Below are 20,890 nucleotides of genomic sequence, written 5' to 3' on the forward strand. Positions count from 1 at the left end.
TAGTAATTTTGTGTCTCTTTGTTGTCATTTTATGTCTCTTTGTAGTCGTTCCGTCACACTGTAGTCATTTTGTGTCTCTTTGTAGTCATTTTGTGTCTCTTTGTAGTCATTCCGTCACACTGTAGTCATTTTGTGTCTCTTTGTAGTCGTTCCGTCCCACTGTAGTCATTTTGTGTCTCTTTATAGTAATTTTGTGTCTCTTTGTTGTCATTTTATGTCTCTTTGTAGTCGTTCCGTCACACTGTAGTAATTGTGTCCCACTGTAGTCATTTTGTGTCTCTTTGTAGTTGTTCCGTCACACTGTAGTAATTGTGTCTCTTTGTAGTCATTTCGTTTCCCCTTGTAATCTTTTTGTGTCTCTTACTAGTCATTTAGTGTCTCTTTGTAGTAACTGCGTTTCTTGGTCGTCACTTTGTTTCCTGCTGTAGTCTTTTTCTTTTTCTTTCTGGTCATTTTGAGTCTTTTGGGGCCATTTTGTCTCACTGTAGATGTTTTGTCTCACTGTAGACGTTTTGACTCACTGTAGACGTTTTGTTTCCCTTTCCACTTCATTTGCATGTCTTTGTGGTATTTTTTTTTTGTCTCTTATGTGGTCACTTTGAGTCTCTTCCTGGTTGATGCGCGCTACTCTGAGTGACATTTTCAGATGAAGACCAGGGGGTACCCCTGACACGTTTGGCCCCTGGGCTTGTACTCAGTAAGCATGTTCAGTAATCCATCCATGAATTTACCTTTTTAAAATTTTTAAAATTGCAGCATATGAACACTGCAGGCTTCATGTTTCCACATCACACTTGTGTAAGACGCATGTTGCACCATCAGTGGCTTTCATTGTGATGTCACAAAATCAGAGTCTTAGAAATGTTCCTCCTTCAGCAGATGAACAAGAAAACAATGTCTGAGTTTCTGTCTCTGCTCAAGATTAAACATCCTAGAGAAGTAACAATATGGGACTTTAACTGCATCAAATTCAACCATGTTGCCTGTCTACGCCTGCAGTGTCAAACGATTTAAGAATGTGTTACTGATCTCCATATGGACGCTGTTTTCAATTTGCCTCAGCCAGAGGGAGGTCAGAGGTCAAGGATCAGCCTCAGAGCTCAGCACCAGAAGACGTGGAGCCTGAGTAATGGTTTCAGTCAAACCACAAACTTCCTGCACCGACTTCAGTAAAGGTATAGAAACATGAGTGTATGCACCGAGGGCACTCTTCTGCTGTCTCACTGCCACACACTCAGCTGATATCAGCCTGCAGTCTACTGAACTGTGATCTCACCTGAACCCGTTGATTCCTCACTGCACATCATGTTGTTTTCTCCATGCTGTTTTTCTGATAGCCCAGCTGCCTCATGACCTCGCTGCAGTAGGCCTCCACCTGATTGATCTGCTCAACATTGAGTCGCTCCCTCCAGGCATATATAGCCTCTTTTGCATCCCTTGATGATATCAGGAACGGCCTGTCCGATGAATAGCCCTGTCCGTGCGTCATGTTAAGCGCAAACTTCTCCAGAGCCGAGGAGCTGGAGAGGTTAGAGAATCGGAAGAGCCTCTGGAGCTCCTCCATGGGGTGCAGGACCAGGTCCTCGTATCGGATGCGGAGGTAGTTCCTCCTCACCCAGGGAGGCGCGTTCATCACCAGCAACATGTCACTGAGCCAGTTGTCACAGATGAGCTCCATGGCGCTGGAGACGTAGCTCTCAGCCCGGTTCACCCTGTTGTTCGGCACCAGGAGCCGCTTGTACTTGTCGGTCTGCTTCTTACTCCTCAGCACCTGGATGCTCTCCTTCACCAGGGCCTGCTTGGATTTCAAACGGGAGTTGTGCACGGCCCTCGGGTCTCGGAAGAGCTGAATGATCTGGAGGTTTATCGCCGGGTCTTTCATCAAAGGAACCAGCGTGCTCAGGTCCAAAACGCGCACTCCTTTGATCACCATCACCGGGTATTTTTTGCACTCCTTCTCCAGCTCCCTGATGTCCCGCTTTTGGCACTTTGCGCACTGGTCCTCCTTCACCAGCCCGATTTCGTGCCGTTTGTGCGCGTCACACAGCGGCTCCGAGCAGATCACCTTGTTCATCTTCCAGCCGAATATGAACGAGGTGGTGATGTTTTGGGAGCCTGCGTAAAGTTTGAGGACGGAGAAGTCGCAGCGGTAGAGCGCGTTCATCATGTCCCGTACTGCGCCCTGGAGGCTGCCCGCATCCCCCGGGTACAGAGCCTGCCATATGTGCCACATGGGCTCGTACAGGTAGAAAACATCGGGGTGCTGGTTGAACAGCTCCCCCAAAAACGACGAGCCGGTCCTCCAGGTGGCATGCAGGTAGATGTGTATCCGAGACTGGCTCCGGTTGACTGCGTGCTCCGTCGCGTCGCTGCCGTTAAGTTTGTAACCGTTATCCCACAGCAGCGCCACTGTGTTCTCCAAATCTGGGCATCTGGGCTGTTGCTGCGGTAGTCCATGTTTGGCGTGTTGAACGGATTTATCCCGGTAATCTAACACGTACGGGATTAGCAACAGTAAACCTGAATATGCCAGGATCAAAACCAAGTATTTCTTGTGTAGCCTCCTCTTCATTTCCTTTGGCCGGGAGAGGGCTGGGTAGCTGCTTCTCTGGAGGGTCGGCACGGCGCTTTGTGAGCCCCGTGGTCCACTGTAAAGTTATGTGTGTGCGGGAGGAAGGAGTGTGTGGGGGGGATTAACCACGCCCCATTAAAGACAAATCAACCAGCAGATTATTTTTCTTTCCTGTTTACAAATACGTGATAAAACACACGATCAAATAACGGTTATAAAAGCGTTATAAAAATGTGTATTTTTTACTTATCTCTTTGCGTAAAAGTCATAAAACTACGTAGGATGGCGAGCGAGGAGGTGCGCCGTTAAATTGGAAATCACAAAGAGCCTTGAAGGAAAGAGACTCTAACGGCTGCTACCTATTTTAACCGTACTGGAGCACAATGCATTATGGGAGTTTAGTTAGCAATAAGTGCTGCCTTTGACTAGCTTGTTTTTCAGTAGTATATTCTTAGTGGTAGACATTTAAACATTTTGCTGGCCAAGTTGACAGTTTCAAAACTTGAATTTTTACTTTGAAAGAATTGAAATATATCCATTTTTACTTTACTTTAATGACACGCATGCGCACTCGCTATTAGTCGCTAACGTTTGTTGTTGGAGGCAAACGCCGCGCGCTGATGAAGGAATCAATGGATACATAAAACTGTCGTGTCGTTACGATAAATGGCGTTATCACTAACATTTTCGTGTCCGTGCTAGCCCTTTAGCTAGCTAGAATCACCAGGCCAGCAGCAACACTGACAGATAAGTTCTCCTGCTACATGTAGATGCTCGTAGCGTGAAGCTAACTGCGGCACCGCTGTCAACATCAACATGGCACACTGGAGCACCTTCGAAAAGGAGACGGAGAGAGAAACGAAGAAGTTGATAAGATGCATCAGCGGGCTCGAGGAGGATGAGGAGGACCAGAACTTTCAGCTGGCACTGAAGTTTGCCTGGTCTAATTTCAGGTGAGTTAGCGCCGTTGACAGGACGGGAGCTAGCTTGGTAGCTTGCTAACATGTAACCAAACGTTAGCCACAAGCGGTGATGTTAGTAACAGTCTCTTCTCTTGACAGGTTTCATCGTTACCTGGACGTGGACAGCCATAAAGTCCAACGCAGTATAAGTGGGTGAGTGTGTGGTGCTAGCTTCTCCTGTCTCTTGTATTACCTACTGTGTTTTACAGGGGCGTAACAGTTATTTTCAGTGGTGGGAGAAGCACTCATATCTTGTACTTTTGTTTTTTTTTTACAATGCACATTTTTCTTTTTTATTGAAGGTTGTAACGACAAGTAAGCACCATACACTGCATACACACTCCCAAATACATACCAGACATGGGAGAAAGAGAACAAATACAACCAAAGGAACAAAACAATAAAATAAAAGTAATACTACTGGTACCTATACTCACACACTGACATCATCTCCAAGGTCAAACCCAGCTTTGTTTCAGTTACTCTGCACTATTGCATTGACCCCTAAGTTGCATGCAGCCAGTCCGTGTCGATGTATACTGAACATATTACTGATACTGATACCGCACATCATAGTGCAATGAGATTTATTACATACTGTAAAGCCCTCACTCACCACTGTACGCTTTGTTCCAGGGCTGGTCGGCCTTCTTTGACCTTTCGTAGTCTCAGTCACTGGTATCTGTTCATTTATAAAGCCATACAGAGATCTGACTGTAGCTTCAGTCTGAGATCTCAAGACTTAGTTTTGTGGTCTGTTCCTGGTGCACAGACTGAGCTGGGAAAGACAGCTTTTATGTGCTCTGCTCCTTTCACTTGGAATAAGTGAGTGATAAGTGATAAGTGATAGGTGATAAGTGAATAAGTGATAATAATAAACTACGTGAATCGGTCTCTCCATCTGATTTTAAGCTCTCATAAGTACAAGGTTGAATGGGTCGGTTGGGTCTTGTCATTGTGTGTAGGTGCTCTGGTTTTTCTACCTGCTACTGTGTCTCTTTAATGTGTTTTTTAATGTGTGGTTGTTTGGCTGTAACTTCATGTGTGCTGCTGTCTCGGCCAGGTCTCCCTAGTTAAAGAGATTCTTGATCTCAGCGGGACTTACCTGGTTAAATATGGGTTAAATAAATAAATAAAAATATTTATCCCATAGAGAGTATGTTACCCTCTCATAAACAGCCAATTAAGACATTTTCGTAGTCTATTCTGCACACGAGGGTGGGTGTTTTTGTCTCTAGTGCCTCAGTATTATCTGTTTTGCTGTCATAAAAGTGAAGTTAATGCATCTCTTCTCAAAACAGGACAAGCCAGAGTCCTGAAGATCCAAGGTTCAATCAAAGATAGACAGTTTTGTAGAAACTTGGACCCTTTTTAGGACATCAAAGATAACCTGCTGGATATTTTTCCACCAGTCTTCAAGTCTCATATCTTGTACTTAAGTGAAAGGACAAGGGACAGTAAAGTTTACCTCACCTCACCTTGCAGAAAGGCCCATTTCAGAAAAATGCATGTTCTAATATTGAAACCAGCGTTAATGTAGTAATGTGTTCCTCACTTTAATGTTGCAGCTGGTAAAGGTGGAGCTCATTTTAATTATACTAATGAGTAGCTTGTAAATTCTCCCTGGGCATCAACACAGTCTAATCTTAACTTGTAAGGATAAATCATAATTTATGTGTTGATTATAGTTTGGATTATGAATCTGAATCTACTCATAACTAAAGTTATCAACCGAATGTAGTGGAGTAAAAAGTACCATATTTTTCTCTTGAGATGTGGTGGAGGAGACGTATAAAGTATGTTTGCATAAAAGATGACCGCATGACAAAAACGTAACAAGCTACACTGTTGATGTTCTCTTCCAATCGAACCATTGTAACACGAGGAATTTGCATCAGTGCTGTCGACCTCTTTCATATCAGAGTCATCTATTGAACATCTGCACAACATAGTCTTTGTTTTCAACAGCATTCTTTATCTTTTTTATTAATAAGTTAAACATAAAGTAGTAAAATCCATCCCTGGATGTTCCATTTTTAAGTTTTTCTGAAGAAGCCTCCCCAAAACTCATCGATCTGATTGATTTTGCCTTCAGGAAGATAATGTTTTTTAATGTCCCATTATATTACACCACAGGTCTTTTGCATGACACTGTCCGCTGTGTTTTCCAGAATCTACGAGAAGCTCATGGTCCACTCAGACTTGAGTAAAGCAGGAAGCTGGATGAGGCTGACTGAAGAGTTCCTGAATTCACCTTTACCTAATACAGATGGAACAAAGGTATGACACAGACATGGGCTGACAGAAAAGTCACTCATTAACACGTCCCTCAAAACAAATCCTAAATAGATTCCCTTCCTCTTAGCTAATGTGTCCTGAAGCTAAAAGCCCCAGTGTCCTGGCAACAGATGTGACAAATTATATACAGCACAGCTTTGTTTTTATTTTTATAATTTTCTTTTTTGCAGACTGATGTACACTACAGGGTCCTGTCCCTGCTGCTCTTCTTATCGGAGTCCCCCTCAAACACTAACTTTACTGAGAGACCCAGGGTAAAGGAGGCCGGTCAGTGAGACTTAATTTTTACTTGAGGAACTTTTAAAGCCTTTTAAAATGCTAACATGTCCGTATTAATCACAATGGCTTCATCTTGTGTCTGCAGAAGAGGAGGACAACTTTGACTGGGCTAAATATCTGATGGAGGGTGAGGACATAGACATCGGACCATATCCAGATACCCCTGTGAGTACATCATAACCAAACCCACCCTGTATGGACATTAATGTGTGCAGTACCCACAGCTGAATATTGGTGTATTTTACTGTGGGTGTGTAGGTATGGAGGACGAAAAGTTTCAATAGATATTGAATTAATATGTATTAATAAACAAATACAGAAACAAAAAGAAATAAATTTAAGATTATTTATGTCCTGTTTCTCGATCGTTTATTTTTTACAGCATTTCTTTTTACGCATTTATCTGTTTATTTCACCACTTATTTATTATTTTTTTTCCTTAAATCTATTTATGCATTTTTTTATTTTTGTGCTTATTTTAGCATTTATTTTTTTGTTTTATTCATTTATTTCTGTATTTATTTAATTATTTATTCCAGTATTTATTTATACATTTACTAATTTATTTACACTTAAGTCGTTTATTGTCCTCAACATGTTAAAGCTGTGGTAAAATAAGCATTATAATAGCCCCCCATCTAGTCTGCATGGATTTCCGTCTACATCAGTCTTGCCTGTTTTTTAGGAATGGTCTGAGGAGGAGAGCGAGGATGAAGACAGCCAGGAGCCAATCAGCAGGGAGGACTCTGGGATCCAGTTGGACAGAACGCCCCAGGAAGACCAGGATATCAACAACAAGACAGTTCCAGTTACATGGACAGGTGCGAACAGATCACGCAGCATCTTCATTACACGCATCTGCGTGTCTACAGTACGCTTAAGCTCATTTTGAATATTCAAAATGACCCTAGTTTGTGTCCTTCCAGTGGGCGAGCCTGACGCCCGGGCCTGGCTCGAACAGCACGTAGTGACGCCGTACTGGGTGGCTCATGCTCCTCGTTTTCCTCACAGCTTGCATTTACACTCCAACTTGCTCAATGTGTGGTGAGTATGTAGACTTAACTTGAGAATATAGTATGAATGCACTGGTTCATTTTTTTACAGCAGTGTTTGGGACACTTTTGTAGAAATACAGATATCAGTATAGAAGTATTTAGGCCAAATTTGTTATGGCTCCAGGGCTCAAGAATAAAGTCATAAGTCGGGGCGGCTGTGGCTCAGAGGTAGAGTGGGTCGTCCACTAATCAGAAGATCGATGGTTCGATCTCTAGATCCTCCAGTTTGCATGTCATAGTATCCTTGGGCAAGATACTGAACCCTAAATTGCTCCCGATGGCTGTTCTATCAGTGTGTGGTTACTGAGTAGCCTCGGCCACCAGTGTGTGAATGGATGAATGTGACATGTAACCGAAAAGCGATTTGAGTGGTGAGCAGACTAGGAAAGCGCTGAACAAGTGCAGTCCATTTACTCTTTATTTATAAAGGAAAAAAAGGAGTTCAAGAATATAACAGTGTTGTAAGTTATCATGAGACTGAGAAGATAAAATTACATGTTCATTTGTTTTATCTTTGCCCGACTGTAAATATGTAAAGTTACCATTCTCTTTGCAGAAGACTTGTGTTTTGACTATAATGTTATTTTCCTATGAACTGTATACAATTTGACATATGACAAATACAGTTTTCTCATTCAAATTATTTCTTTTCTTCTCAAAATATTAAGACTTTTTTCTTTTAAAAAAATGACTTTTGTCATGTCGATTTATGACTTTATTTTGGTCATATCATCAGCTATTTTTGAAAAAACATGACTTTAATGACGTGATTTTATGATGTATTTCCCCCCAAAGCATAATGATTGTGCTCTTAATCTCACAATTAATTTTCATTTATTTTTTATTTCTGTGTGATGCCAAACATTTGGCACATTTCACATGAGATCACAAGACCTTACTATTTTACATACATCTTCCTGTCTTGTGTATACAAAGCATGTGGAAAAGGAAAAGAAAAGAAACACAAGCAAAAACAGTATCATAAATTAACTGTTCACTTAAGGAACTATTAAATATCTACAGATTATCTCGATAAAGAGCTTTTATTTCCCCAAATATTTTTTTCTTGAATGCTAGGCCTACTTTTTTAAAGCTGGTACCAGTATTCAGTATTTCTCAGCCATATCAGCCATAGAAAATATTCATTTCTGTAATAGTTGCAGCACAAATGCAATTAGATTTTCAGGAATTTTTAACATAATTAGGTGGTCTAAACAACAGCATCTGTACTGTACTTTCAGAAGTGTTTGATTTCTTGCTAATTTGGCTGTTGTGTTAAATAACACTCTATTTATTAATATAGTAATTTAAAACCAGCCAATAGTGTGTCTGTTTATCAGTTAATCATTATAAAATGGACTGTTTGGCAAACATGGACATTAACTTTGTGGTATTTGTGAGTTTAAATGATAAGAAATGTTCACCCTCAGCTTTCTCTGTTCTCAGGGATCAGCACCTATATAACACTGATCCATTGTATCTGCCGGAAGAAAAGGCCTTTGTCACGGAGACCCAAGTAATACGGGAGACCTTGTGGTAAGATGTGATGATGCTGTGGTGCGTGACTAATGACACCAGCTCACAAAGAAACTGTATCTCCTACGCTCTAACAAGCTGTACCTTTTTATTATCTTGTAAATCCCCAAACAATCAAGTCCTGATTATTGCTTTGACAGACACGAATTAACACCTTGATTTTTGTGTTCCTATGAAGTTGTGCTGTGTGACTGTTCTGTTGCAGGCTCCTCTCTGGGGTTAAGAAACACTTCATATTCCAACACCATGATGGAAAAGTGTCAGTAAGGAACAACGTGGTGGTAACTCATCTGACCAGTGTAAGCTCTGAATATTTTGTGTTTCATCTTATTAAATGTGGCGTCTGTCCGCTGTAGCAAACACAGTCTTTTCTCTTTCCGTGCTGCAGAACTGTCTGCGCTCTGTTCTGGAGCATATCGCTGTCTACGGCCAGGCGGTGTTCAGGCTGCAGAGGTTCATAGACGAGGTGACGGGTTACAGCTCGGAGCCGTGCCCACCGGGCTCCAGTTCCTCCTACAGCTCCAAGAAGGGCTCTGAGCCTCCCTTCAGGACCTACCAGGCCTTTGTGTGGGCACTCAACAAGTACTTCACCAGTTTCAAAGAGGAGCTGACCACAATTGAGAGAGAGCTCATATGCAATGGCAAGTGCAAGTATGCTCAGGGGGCTGGAATGGTCGGGTAACTTTTGAAATGATACTATAACTTTACATTACTGGGTAATACCAACATAAGATGGTGTTCCAGTGTATCTATATAGTCGTAGTATTTGATTTGTAAGGGAACTGTGTCTTCTGTCAGCTGCTGTTTGATGTGTCCTCCTCTTTTTTAGATGAGACGGTGACCCTGTCTGCGGTTCTGGAGCGACTCAACCCTCACTTGGCACAGATCAAAGTGCTCCACAAAGTCTTCTGCACCGGGGTCGCAGAAGTCCCCCCCGAGACCCCGAATGTGGTGCGGGCCTCTCACCTGCTCAACACGCTGTACAAAGCTATCATAGAGTACGACAGCGCCGGGGAAGCATCGGAGCAAGCTGTGAGTTTGTCCTGAGTGATAATCTCGGTGAATTCATCTCATAAAGGAAATAATCTGTGTGTATGATTACTCCTGTGTGTCGTCTTCCGTTGTTAGGTGGCCCTGTTGTTTTCTCTGTGGACGGAGACAGTTAGACCGTATCTGGAGATTGTGGATGAGTGGATTGTTCACGGCCACTTGTTTGACCCCGCCAAAGAGTTCATCATCCAGAGGTGAGTAGCAGAGATTATGAAACAAGAATATTAAAACATTTTGGTGTCTACACTTACAGTAACTGACAGAGGCGTTTGATTGTTTTTCTATTCCTCGCTCAGGAACAAGGACGTCCCAGTGAACCACAGGGACTTCTGGTACGCCACCTACACACTGTACAGTGTGTCTGAGACGGTGGATAACGAGGAGAAGCTGAACGATGCAGCCAGTGGAAGCTCCGGAGGGGAGCAGGGCTCCAGCAACAGGCAGCTCACCATGGTCTCCTTCCTCAAGCCTGTGCTCAAGCAGATCATCATGGCGGGGAAGTCCATGCAGCTGCTGAAGAATCTGGACTGCAAGGAGACAGAGCAGTCTGAGAGATCCTCCAGAGGTCAGTGATTGCTTTTCTGAACCTCAGCTTGTAAAGGTTTGGGATTTATTTTACTAAACAGAACAGTGTTGCTGTATTTTTTAACATTTTGCATTACAGATGCAGAGAGGAAGAGTTTATACACGCTGTTTCTGGAGTCAGTGCAGTCCCGCCTTTGCAGCCAAGAGGGATCGCCCACAGACACAGTCACCGAACAACAAGCCACTAAGAGGAGCCTCATAAAGATGCAGTCCATCATTGCACAGCACCTGGAGATCGAAGACGTCCATGATCCACTGCTGGCCATCAACTTTGCAAGGTGAGCAGTTACCACCACATTCATATTACAGATAACCCCTCAGACTACTAGAATGATTTTGGTTCCACTCAGGCCTCGTCCACATTGACACAGATGTTTTTGAAAATGAGTTTTTTCCCTCCTTTGTTCTCCAAATTATTTTTAAAAAATCTCTGCACATCTGAATGTATGACAGGTGCATCTGAGGAGGTGTAATCTTGAAGACAAGAGAAGAGCTGCCGCACACTGTCTCTCTTATTGCACAAGAAAAAATACAACAACAAACAACAATACAATAAAACACAAAATCTGAAACAATACAGCTCTGGTGCAGACAAGTTACCCAAACGCCTGTCTGAACAGGTGTGTCTTTAGCTGGCTTTTAAGAGAAACCACAGTCAGCAGATCGTAAGGCAGGCTGTTTCAGCATTTAGGCGCTACGGTCGCAAAAGCTTGATCACCACGTGTCTTAAGGCGAGTGCGAGGGACAAACACAAATTTAGGGGATTTGATCAAAGAGAGTGAGCTGAAGAATACAGGTGAAGTAGTTCAGCTATATAAGAAGGAGCCTGACCGTGTAATGCTCTCTAAGTAAGAATGAGCACGCCAAACCAACAGGCAGCGATAGAATGATAACCTCACAGCCACACAAAGAAGAAGATGTTGACCAATTAGAAGCCTGAAAAAAAGCTTTTATGTAAAGGACACCTATGTAGGACATTCTGACGCCTCCATTCTTCACTGTAGTGGAAGAGTAACTGGACATTTATGTGTAAACATGTAAAAACTCCTGTTAGCAAGGTTAGAGCCAGCACTATTTTGGCCACGTCCGCCCAAATAGTGCCAGGGTGTCTGAAGGTCATTAAATAGTTTTACATTTGAATTTGTGTCAAGTCTAACTTGTCACAAACATTTCATCTAATTTATTTATCCTTCTTCATTTCTTTTTGATGAAATGAGTCAAGTTCCTCTGCATGAAAGTCCTCATTTCTGATGTTACAAATGTTTAACCTACCAATGAACCTAATACTGTCTGTTAATTTATACTTGCTGGCAAAACGTAGATTAACCTAACTCACTCTAATCACCATATTCCTACATAAAACCTCCCTCTGCACAGGACCATGTACATACTGCTTCACTTTATACTGATGCCTAAATACAAAAAAAAAAAAAAAAATATCTGTCCTAAATTTGGTTAAAATATCTTATTAAAGTCTTTGAAAGCATTAAGTCCGAGTGTCTGATACCTGTAGACCCACTGCTTTGCACAAAATGTTGCCTCATCTGTGACGCCTCATAAAGTAGATAACAGCACACACTCTCACGTCACAAGGCAAAAATTTTGTTTGCTCTGTCTACACGCCAACACTAAAAATGAAATTTCTGAAAATCTTCACCCTGGATGGAGTTTTACTGTTTTCAGTGACCCTAAAATGCAGTTTGTGTCTGGACGAAGAGGCCAAAACACACAGAAAAAGCTACATTTTCAAAAATACCCAAATAAATTTTGTTAGAAAACAAAAACACTCTTGTAACCCACAGCTGTTATCCTTTAAAGAATAAAGCTTAGTGCTTCAATTCAGCCTTCATTTCTATGATGCCTTTTACAGCTACTGGTTCTATAATCTCTTGAATGCTTCTGTCCAAAGATTTCAAACGGATTATATTTTGTTTGTGAGTTTTGAAATCTGAAGTATCTCTGGTGTGTGTCCCTCCTTCAGGCTGTACTTGGAGCAGAGTGACTTCCATGAGCGTTTTTCTGGAGGCGATTTCATCGTGGACCGCTCGTCTCAGTCTGTCACCTGCCAAACATTTGAGCTCACGCTGCGCTCCTGTCTCTACCCCCACATCGAGAGGAGGTACATCGAGTGCTGTGGGAACCTCATGAAGACTCTGAAAAAAGACTATAGGTGAGCATCTGTCTCGGGTTTTTTTTTTTTTTTTTTTGTCAGAGTATACAGATCATCTGAGTGTCTCTATGTCTCCACAGGCTGCTGGAATACCTCCAAGCCATGAGGAACTATTTCCTGCTGGAAGCTGGAGACACCATGTACGACTTCTACACAGCCATCTTTGACAAGGTGCAGGAGAAGGAGAGCTGGCAGCAACTGTCTTTTCTCAACGTACAGCTGCAGGAGGCAGTTGGACAGCGCTACCCAGAGGACAGCAGCAGGTACTACATGTATTTATTGGTCAAGAATCAGATTGAAAGTGTGTGAGGACAATTAGGTTTTTTTTTTTCTTTTTATATTATTGAAAAGTCAATATTTTCCCCAACATTTCATGTTTTATAGGTTGTCAATCTTCTTGGAGGCCATCGACCCCGCCAGGAAAAAACATCCTGTGAATAATCTTGAAGTGCTAACCCTAGGGTACAAGGTAAACAACATAAATATATATGTTATGTATATGTTACTCTCCACTATGGAGGATGAAAAATTAAACAAGTATCAGAAATAGATAAATTAATAAATAAATGCTGAAATAAATACTTAAGTAAATGCATAAATGCAGAGGTCTTACCTCATTAACATAGAGAAGTATAAATAAATTTACTTACAAAAATGTAGAAATAAACTTACTTATAGATATTTATATTTATTTATGCCCGGTTTAATTATCAACTTTTATTTATTTATCTACAAATTTCTACTTTATTTCAACATTTTTTTAATTTCTTCTTTCTTTTATTTAGTTATGTATTTAATTCAGCATTTATTTATTCTTTTATTTATTTAGATCTGCATTTATTTATTCATTTTTTTATCACCCTATTTATTTATTCCTGTATTTATTTATTTTTACAGTTATTTAATTATTTATATATTTAATTGTACATTTATTTATTTATCTATTAATTCCTGTATTTATTTGCACATTTATTGATTTATTCCTGTATTTATTTTTAAAGTTATTTATTTATGTCTATATGTATTTGTATATTTATTGATTTATTTATTCCTGTATTTATTGTTACAGTTATTTATTTATTTGTACATTCATTTATTTATTTATTAATTCCTGTATTTATTGTTACAGTTATGTATTTATTTCTATATTTATTTGTACATTTATTGATTGATTTATTCCTGTATTTATTCACACATTTATTGATTTATTCCTGTATTTATTTACACATTTATTGATTTATTCCTGTATTTATTTAATTTATTTACTGGTACTCCACAGGTTCCCTGGCCTGTTGACATTGTGATCAGCTCTGAGTGTCAGAAGATCTACAATCAAGTGTTTCTCCTCCTGCTGCAGATCAAATGGGCCAAATACAGTTTGGACACAGTGCGGTTCAGTGGTATGTCGTGCTTATTTATTACTGTGGCACTTTAATGTCAACATAATGAACTTAATGAACATTAAGATCCACTAACTGATATATATATATAAAAAACAACTTCTCATGTGTGAATATTCTCAGGATATGGAGCATCTCCTCAGTAGATTTTCAGTACGATTTCTAATATGTGAGATATAATTTTGTTTCTTATAGATTTCACAGACGTCACTAAGAAACTGGAGGGAGCGCTGGCTGAGGAGGTAAAAGTCAAAGAGCCTATAAATCAGCAGATTCACCGGATGTGTCTGCTGCGGGTCAAACTGATGCATTTTGTCAACAGCCTGCACAACTACATCATGACCAGGGTGAGTCATGGAGCCGACCTTTTCACAGCAGACATTAACATTCATAGACTTCAGGGAGTGTCACTAATAACATTAACAAGCCACAAAACAAGGACCAACACAGACGCTAAATTAAATTTGGCCGTTATTAATTCTGTGAAATGTCAAAATGTCTTCCATCAAAAGAAAAGAAGTATTTTTAAATCCAAAGCAGTTACTGTATGCTGCAGGTAAAATCTGAGACTATTGTAAGTTACAGTGGTGGTGCATTTAAGTACAGCAGGAAAGTACAGCATTTTGATAAAAACCACTTGTATGATCCTTCAAGTTGAAATTTGATCATTTGCATACAGTCTGAACTCCGTCTGCTTCGTCTGTCGGCAGATTCTGCACAGCACAGGACTGGAGTTTCAGCACCAAGTACAGGAAGCAAAGGACCTGGACCAGCTGATCAAGATCCATTACAGATATTTGGCAACCATTCACGACCGCTGCCTCCTGAGGGAGAAGGTAAACAGTACTCACAGGAAAGAACAGGTGTAACTGAAGATGTGGTTGAGGGCAGCTGTTGTTAACTCTACACAATAGTTCAATGCTGTTTGCTCTCTTTATTTATCACATTTCATGTATCCACTGTGATCCAATGCTGTTGTGTTTTCTCAGGTCAGTTTTGTGAAGGAGGCAATAATGAAGGTTCTCAATCTGGTCCTCATCTTCTCTGACCGGTGGCAAGCTGGATTTGGAGCCTGGAAGTAAGTAAGAGCTTTTTACGGGGCCCCTCTGGGGTCACATGGTAGAGGAAAAAACTCCAAACCCTGCCCTCATATTTACAAAACATGCGCTTTGTTTTGTCATCTGGTTTTATATCAGAATGCATATTTGATGCTGCCCATGGAGTAGCGACACATTTTATAAAATACAACCAAGATACATGCACCTGATATGAAATAGGCTGTTAGAGTGCTGGAAATGTCACAGTCGCAATTTGTTTTATTTATTATCTTATTCATTAATTATTTATTCAAAATAAACACAGAAATCATAGTTTAGGCGAGGTAACGGGAAAGGTTTTATTTCAGTGACATTTGTGTTTATCAAACAGAACTGGGTTCAAAAGAAAGATAAGAACTTTATCTTTCTAATAACACCAAAACTTACATATTTTTAAATCAGTGGATAAAACTGGTGCAGATGTCGGTGCCAGTTGAAAGTATGGCAGTATGTTTTTATGGACAGATGTTAGTGACCCAGTCAGAGGGGTAACAAGATGCACTGATTGCGAATCTTATCTTTTACTTTCAGGATTGAGTCCATTGATAAAATGGAATCTGATTTCAAAAATTGTCACATGTTCCTTGTGACGATACTCAACAAGGCTGTGTGTCGTGGCTCCTTCCCTCACTGTAAGTAAAACCCTGATCCAGGCCTCTGATTTCCAGTAAACTACATGTCACATTGATGCTTTGTTAGTTCATGAAGGCCCTGTTTCTACCAAACACTTTCAGTATGGTACCTTTGGAACCAACAGTAACCCTTCAGACATGGTACCTAGACCCAAACATTTCCACTGCAAACAGTACCCTTGAACGTGGGCGGGTTGTTGTCACTCACTGCTCCGTCCAGCACTCACTGTATTTCCTCCTTTATCAGTCTGCATCTCGGTTATCATCCAGAGAACGAGGTTACATTTCCAGAACATTTGTGCATTTAGTCTTTCTCAGGCAAGATGGGGACGGTACAGAACGATTCCATTGGTACCATTCACAACTTTTCACAGTGGAAACAGAAAAACAAAGTGTCCCAAACTGAACTGTCCCATACTGCTTGGTGGAAACGGGGCTTAAGTCATACCTTATCCAGAGCTAGGTGGAATTAACAAGAATGAATGTCTTTTCTTCTCCTCTTTGCACAGTGGAGTCTCTGGCCCTCTCCCTGATGGCAGGGTTTGAACAGTGCTGAGGAGCCATGCGTGCATCTGTTCTGATGTGATGGACTGAACTCCACTGTTTGCTTCTCTGTCTCATTGCTGTCTGCTCTCTGACTGCTGTCATTGTTCATGATGATGTGCAACATATGATGTCACTAGCTGCTCCGACTGCTGGAGACAGACTTGGACTACGTCATGTTAGAAGATCACCTGTGTCAAACAAGCTTCCTGTGAACAAACATCAGCTTCTATATTTAAAACAATGTTTTGTAAAGGTGTTTTTTTATAAGCTGTTGTGTAAACTGTAAATAATGTGTAAATATATAAAGCACAATAAATCTTGCACAGTGATGTAAGCATGTGTCATGTTGTTTAAAGCTCTGAAATTCAGCCCTTGTTTCATAAATTATTATATGTCAAGACACTGCAGTTGATGCCTGTAACAAGACAGTCCCTGTAAGGAAAGAACTGACACAAAACTGAATAGATATGTTACTGGGAGACGCTGCAGGTTTATACACTACTCAATTTTGAATTTTGATTTTGGTCTTTTTTGCTGCCGTAACGTCTTTTACAGACTAGTGGAAAGAAAATGTCCAAAACACACATGTAGGGGTTTATTGTAGTTCAGATCCCTGTCCTGTAAAATTAATACAAATGGTGCATATCTTATCTGATGTTCAGATTTATTTTCTGTTTAGTTAATTTAGTTTTTGTCTAAAAATGTATGAAATTTTACAATACATATCATTAAAGGTGGTTTGTCAGTTTTCTCCTCATACTCTGAGCCACTTCAGTAGCACTTACATAAACCAAACTTTATAGTTTTATTCCTTCCTATATTCGGAAGATCTTTACAGACGGGTTGGTTCATATATCATTCATAACCTATTAACATAGCTGTTTAGCCTTAAACATTTTATTTCTGAAAATATGGCGAAAATAGATTTCATTTAACTTTATTTTATTTTTTGAATGGCTGTTGACAACATTAACTGATCTATGGAGTGATAAAAAGAGATCCAAAATTTTATCTGTAAAAAACATTTCACTCTCATATGTCAATAAAATGAAACAAGAATTTTGACCATGTTTATATGTCCAGATTTATTTTCTGGACATGTATGAAAAGTAATTGCACATTTATTTTGATTATGACCCATATTCTAACAAAATTTCAGAACACTTGTAATACACAAAATGTATTGTCTTAATTTAAGTTATCAACCGGGTATGTTTAATGGTGTTATTTAAACCATAATCACTTGTATTGTCTTATTTTTTTTCTGTAAAAATAAATGAAATTTTACAATACATATCTTTAAAGGCCATTCTCGCAAAATTATTTTTTTCCCATGAGACTTCAGTAGCACTTACATACACAAAATATTCTGAAGGCTTTTATTTCAGGTTTTGTTCATATATCACTCATATCCTGATTTACAGAACATTTTATTTCTAAAAACATAGCGACAATGGTTGTTTGTTTTTTTTGTATGGCTGTTGACAATATTAACTGATTTATGGAGTGATAAAAAAAAGATCCAAAATTCCATCTCTATGTCAATAAAATGAAAATAACTATGAGCCTGGTTTAATCCAATGTCAACATCTATTCTCTGGAAATGTATGTAAGTTATTGCATATTTAAACAATATTTCAGAAAACTTTATTGTCTATGAAAAAAAAATATTGTCAATGTAAGTAAACAACTGGGTGAGTTTAATGGTGATATTTATACAATATTTACTTGTATCTTATTTTTTGTCTAGAAATGTATGAAATTTTACATTATATATTTTTAACCCTCTAAAATGTGGAGCGACATCACTTTTCTTGTGCTGCTCTCAGACAGCTTTTGCAAGTATTTAAACCTTTGAGCCTTGAGCAAATTGGTGTGGTTGCTTTCAAAAACGTAAGAAAAAAGGCAATGAGCAACTTTGTAAATAACAATGAATGTTCCACAAATTTCAAAAAATAAAAATGAAATAAAAAAATTTAGAAAATTATTTGAAAAGTAGGGGGGAAAAAATAAAACACGCTAGATGGAAACTATATTCATAATTATTATTACTACATTTCAAAAATATGTTACAGAATTCTTTTTTCTTTTTCTTTTTTTAATTTTCTCTGTTTTTACTAATTTCTTGCTCATTGTTTGGGTCATTTCTACTTTAACTGCTCATTGCCTTATTACCATGTTTTTTTGTTTATTGTTTTTTAAATCAAGCCAATATGCTCAGGTTTCAAAGGGTTAAAGGCCATTTCTCAAAATTAATTTTATCTCATGATACTCAACTTCAGCAGCACTTACATACACCAGACTTTTTTTTAGTTTTAATCCTGCCTATATGTTATAAATTATGATTTATAGAGTGCTTTGTCTTTAATTTTTTTTTTTTTTTGTGTTTGCACTTACTTTGATTTTCAAGAAATATAACCAATACATAATTATATCAACATACAAAAGACAAAAAATACATTCAAATTTTAACAAATAAATAAATACAAATAATTAAAAAAAATGTTTCTCTTGCAGCTAGTAATCAGTACAGTACTTATACACCGCTGGTTATATTTTATATAAAGTGTATATTAATGCAGTAAAATCCGTGCCCCGTGCTGTGTAGCGCGGGTTGAGCGGGGGAAGGTGTTTGGGCACTAATCGCCCTCCATACCCCGGGGCAGATTACATTCCTTTGACTCTACCTTTCATCCTCCGCGTCCCTGCCCTGGTGGAGGAGGTTAGCACCGCACCGCACCGCAGCGCAGCGCAGAGCAGAGTTTCCTGTTGAGTTTCCCTGTTTGAGGGACAGGAACTCCCTGCTCTCTGCTTCCCTCCCCCGCCCATGATAATAACACCGACCGAGGAAAGATTCCTCCAGCCGACGACAGAGAAAACTGATAACTTTGACTGAGTGTGTCTCAGTCTCCGGAGGGATCGACACTCCGGCTTAATGGCGGTTTAGCTTTGGTTTATAACCGGACAACTTTTCCCTGCTAACCGACAACTCCGGGTGAGTAGAGCTGAGTGGTCGCGAAGTTGAGTGTGTTCAGCTAAAGTTGACCAAACCACGGTGGAGGAAAAAAGTTTAGCGTCACAGCTTCGGGTGTAGCCGCTCGTTAACGGCGCTTCGGTAAGTTTGTCCGTTAGAAACAGATTTAAAATGGACTTCAGTTATTAGCTCGCGGACGTTACCAGCCTGTTGCAGAGCAAAGCCATTTTCCTGGCTCGCAGGCCCGAGCTGTGACTAATCTCAGGCCACGGCACGGAGCAGGGATATACAGCCATTACAGTCACCTACAGGTCGGACTACGGCAGTTTTTTAACACCATAATCTCACTATTACCAAATATTTTATTTCTCTGAACTCTGTTTTAGAAGAATTTATCACTAGGTGTGAGCTGGAGTAGAAAGTTATGTGTCCATCAGGTGTGATAGCCGCAGTATGATGAAGTTTCTATCAAAAAGTTGAAGTTACACACTTTAAATTGAGCTACCTGTCTGCCATAGAGTGCACAATGTGAAACTGAGTCCTTATATTTTTGGGAATCTCTGTCTTTTCTTTTCTGTTTGCTCCTTTGGGAAATACTGTAATAGGATAGTTGCGTTCAGGAACCAGACTGTATTCCACACCCTCCTGATGATGCGTTCACAGCCCAGCCGTTCACTCCACATTGGGGCTGCAGCTAACCATTATTTTCATAAACCAGGGGTTATGATACCGTAATATTATTTTTATTATTTTTAAAAAAATCTGTCTGGAGGTGCAATACGTATTTGTGCCTTGTAATAAAGGTAACACAACCTAATAAATCTAAATTAGTCAATCATCGTTACTAATAGTTCTGTATGAGCATTTATTAATGTTTTACCACAATGTTGTTACTCTCCAGTGCTATTTGTGATTATTTGGTACTGTAACGTTGCAGTGTTTGCTATGAAAGCAAACAAATCTGTCCAAGCACGTTTAAAATCTTGATTTTCCTCCAGACTTTATCTTTTTTGGATTTGGACTCCATAACCAGCCTGGCTAAGGAGACTCAAAACGAGCCCCGCTATTGAGGTTCACCAAAATTTAGGAAAAAGCACCAGGCACATTCTAGTCGACGCAAATTTAAAACACTTTTTTATTGAGTGTAAAGCTGCAAGTTTTTACACCTGGAAAATGTAAGAACCACTTTCAGCCAACAACAATGATAAATTAAAAATAAGAGAAACATGGTGGTACAATATGGCGATCTCCATAAACAAGTACCTGCTCCCTATATAGATATAATTATTATTATAATTATTGTTATTTTCAGGTGATTATAAACTAAAGAAAAAATACCTATTATGTTATATTTAACCTCTGCCAATATATCCCCCTAAATCCAACACACTGACCTCAATTAATCGACTCATCTTTGCAGTTCTGCTCTAAATATCAGTTCTGTTAACCTTTTCTAAAAAAATCTGTACATCAGATTTCTTTTAGTAATGAAATGTGTTGTATTTTTATACAAGATTATTTTGCCACTTTATATTAAAGGTACTGTATGTAAGAATGTGGCCAAAATGGTTACTGCACTCAAATTCAAAATACTGCCGTGGGTCGTGTCCGCCCCCCCTCCCCTACAGATTCGAGGTTGCTGGACAGCGGCACGCTGGAGACTGATTTGTTTGCCCATGGGCGGCTGCCGTGGCAGGGCCACGTCGCCGCATCCATGATCTTCGGTTTTCCAGC

The 20,890-nt window shown here is 39.7% G+C and overlaps 3 protein-coding genes across 3 annotated transcripts in view; 2 read left to right on the plus strand and 1 right to left on the minus strand.

The window, feature by feature from the left end:
- chst7 (carbohydrate (N-acetylglucosamine 6-O) sulfotransferase 7) overlaps positions 1 to 2,846 on the minus strand; it is an 8,348-nt gene extending 5,502 nt beyond the window's left edge. The window contains exon 1 of the mRNA XM_050054926.1: positions 1,277 to 2,846. Within this exon, the coding sequence (XP_049910883.1) occupies positions 1,304 to 2,572 (1,269 nt within the window). The 5' untranslated portion in view covers positions 2,573 to 2,846 and the 3' untranslated portion in view covers positions 1,277 to 1,303. The remainder of the gene's footprint in view (positions 1 to 1,276) is intronic.
- A 275-nt stretch (positions 2,847 to 3,121) lies between these two features.
- tubgcp5 (tubulin, gamma complex associated protein 5) lies at positions 3,122 to 17,398 on the plus strand. The gene is made up of 23 exons (XM_050054925.1): positions 3,122 to 3,525; positions 3,634 to 3,687; positions 5,706 to 5,814; positions 6,003 to 6,099; positions 6,197 to 6,276; positions 6,797 to 6,932; positions 7,038 to 7,155; positions 8,613 to 8,702; positions 8,908 to 9,001; positions 9,091 to 9,343; positions 9,532 to 9,734; positions 9,831 to 9,946; positions 10,049 to 10,317; positions 10,417 to 10,615; positions 12,319 to 12,507; positions 12,588 to 12,770; positions 12,892 to 12,976; positions 13,787 to 13,907; positions 14,103 to 14,254; positions 14,618 to 14,743; positions 14,897 to 14,985; positions 15,536 to 15,636; positions 16,146 to 17,398. The coding sequence occupies exons 1-23, from the start codon at positions 3,389 to 3,391 to the stop codon at positions 16,190 to 16,192; spliced, it is 3,048 nt and encodes a 1,015-aa protein (XP_049910882.1). The 5' UTR covers positions 3,122 to 3,388; the 3' UTR covers positions 16,193 to 17,398.
- A 1,529-nt stretch (positions 17,399 to 18,927) lies between these two features.
- Positions 18,928 to 20,890, plus strand: part of cyfip1 (cytoplasmic FMR1 interacting protein 1) — a 41,173-nt gene continuing 39,210 nt past the window's right edge. Inside the window, exon 1 of the mRNA XM_050054114.1 lies at positions 18,928 to 19,177. The gene's annotated coding sequence lies outside the window, so the exon portion shown is untranslated. The remainder of the gene's footprint in view (positions 19,178 to 20,890) is intronic.

This window comes from Epinephelus moara, chromosome 10, assembly GCF_006386435.1.
Source record: "Epinephelus moara isolate mb chromosome 10, YSFRI_EMoa_1.0, whole genome shotgun sequence".
Classification (NCBI taxonomy): domain Eukaryota; kingdom Metazoa; phylum Chordata; class Actinopteri; order Perciformes; family Serranidae; genus Epinephelus; species Epinephelus moara.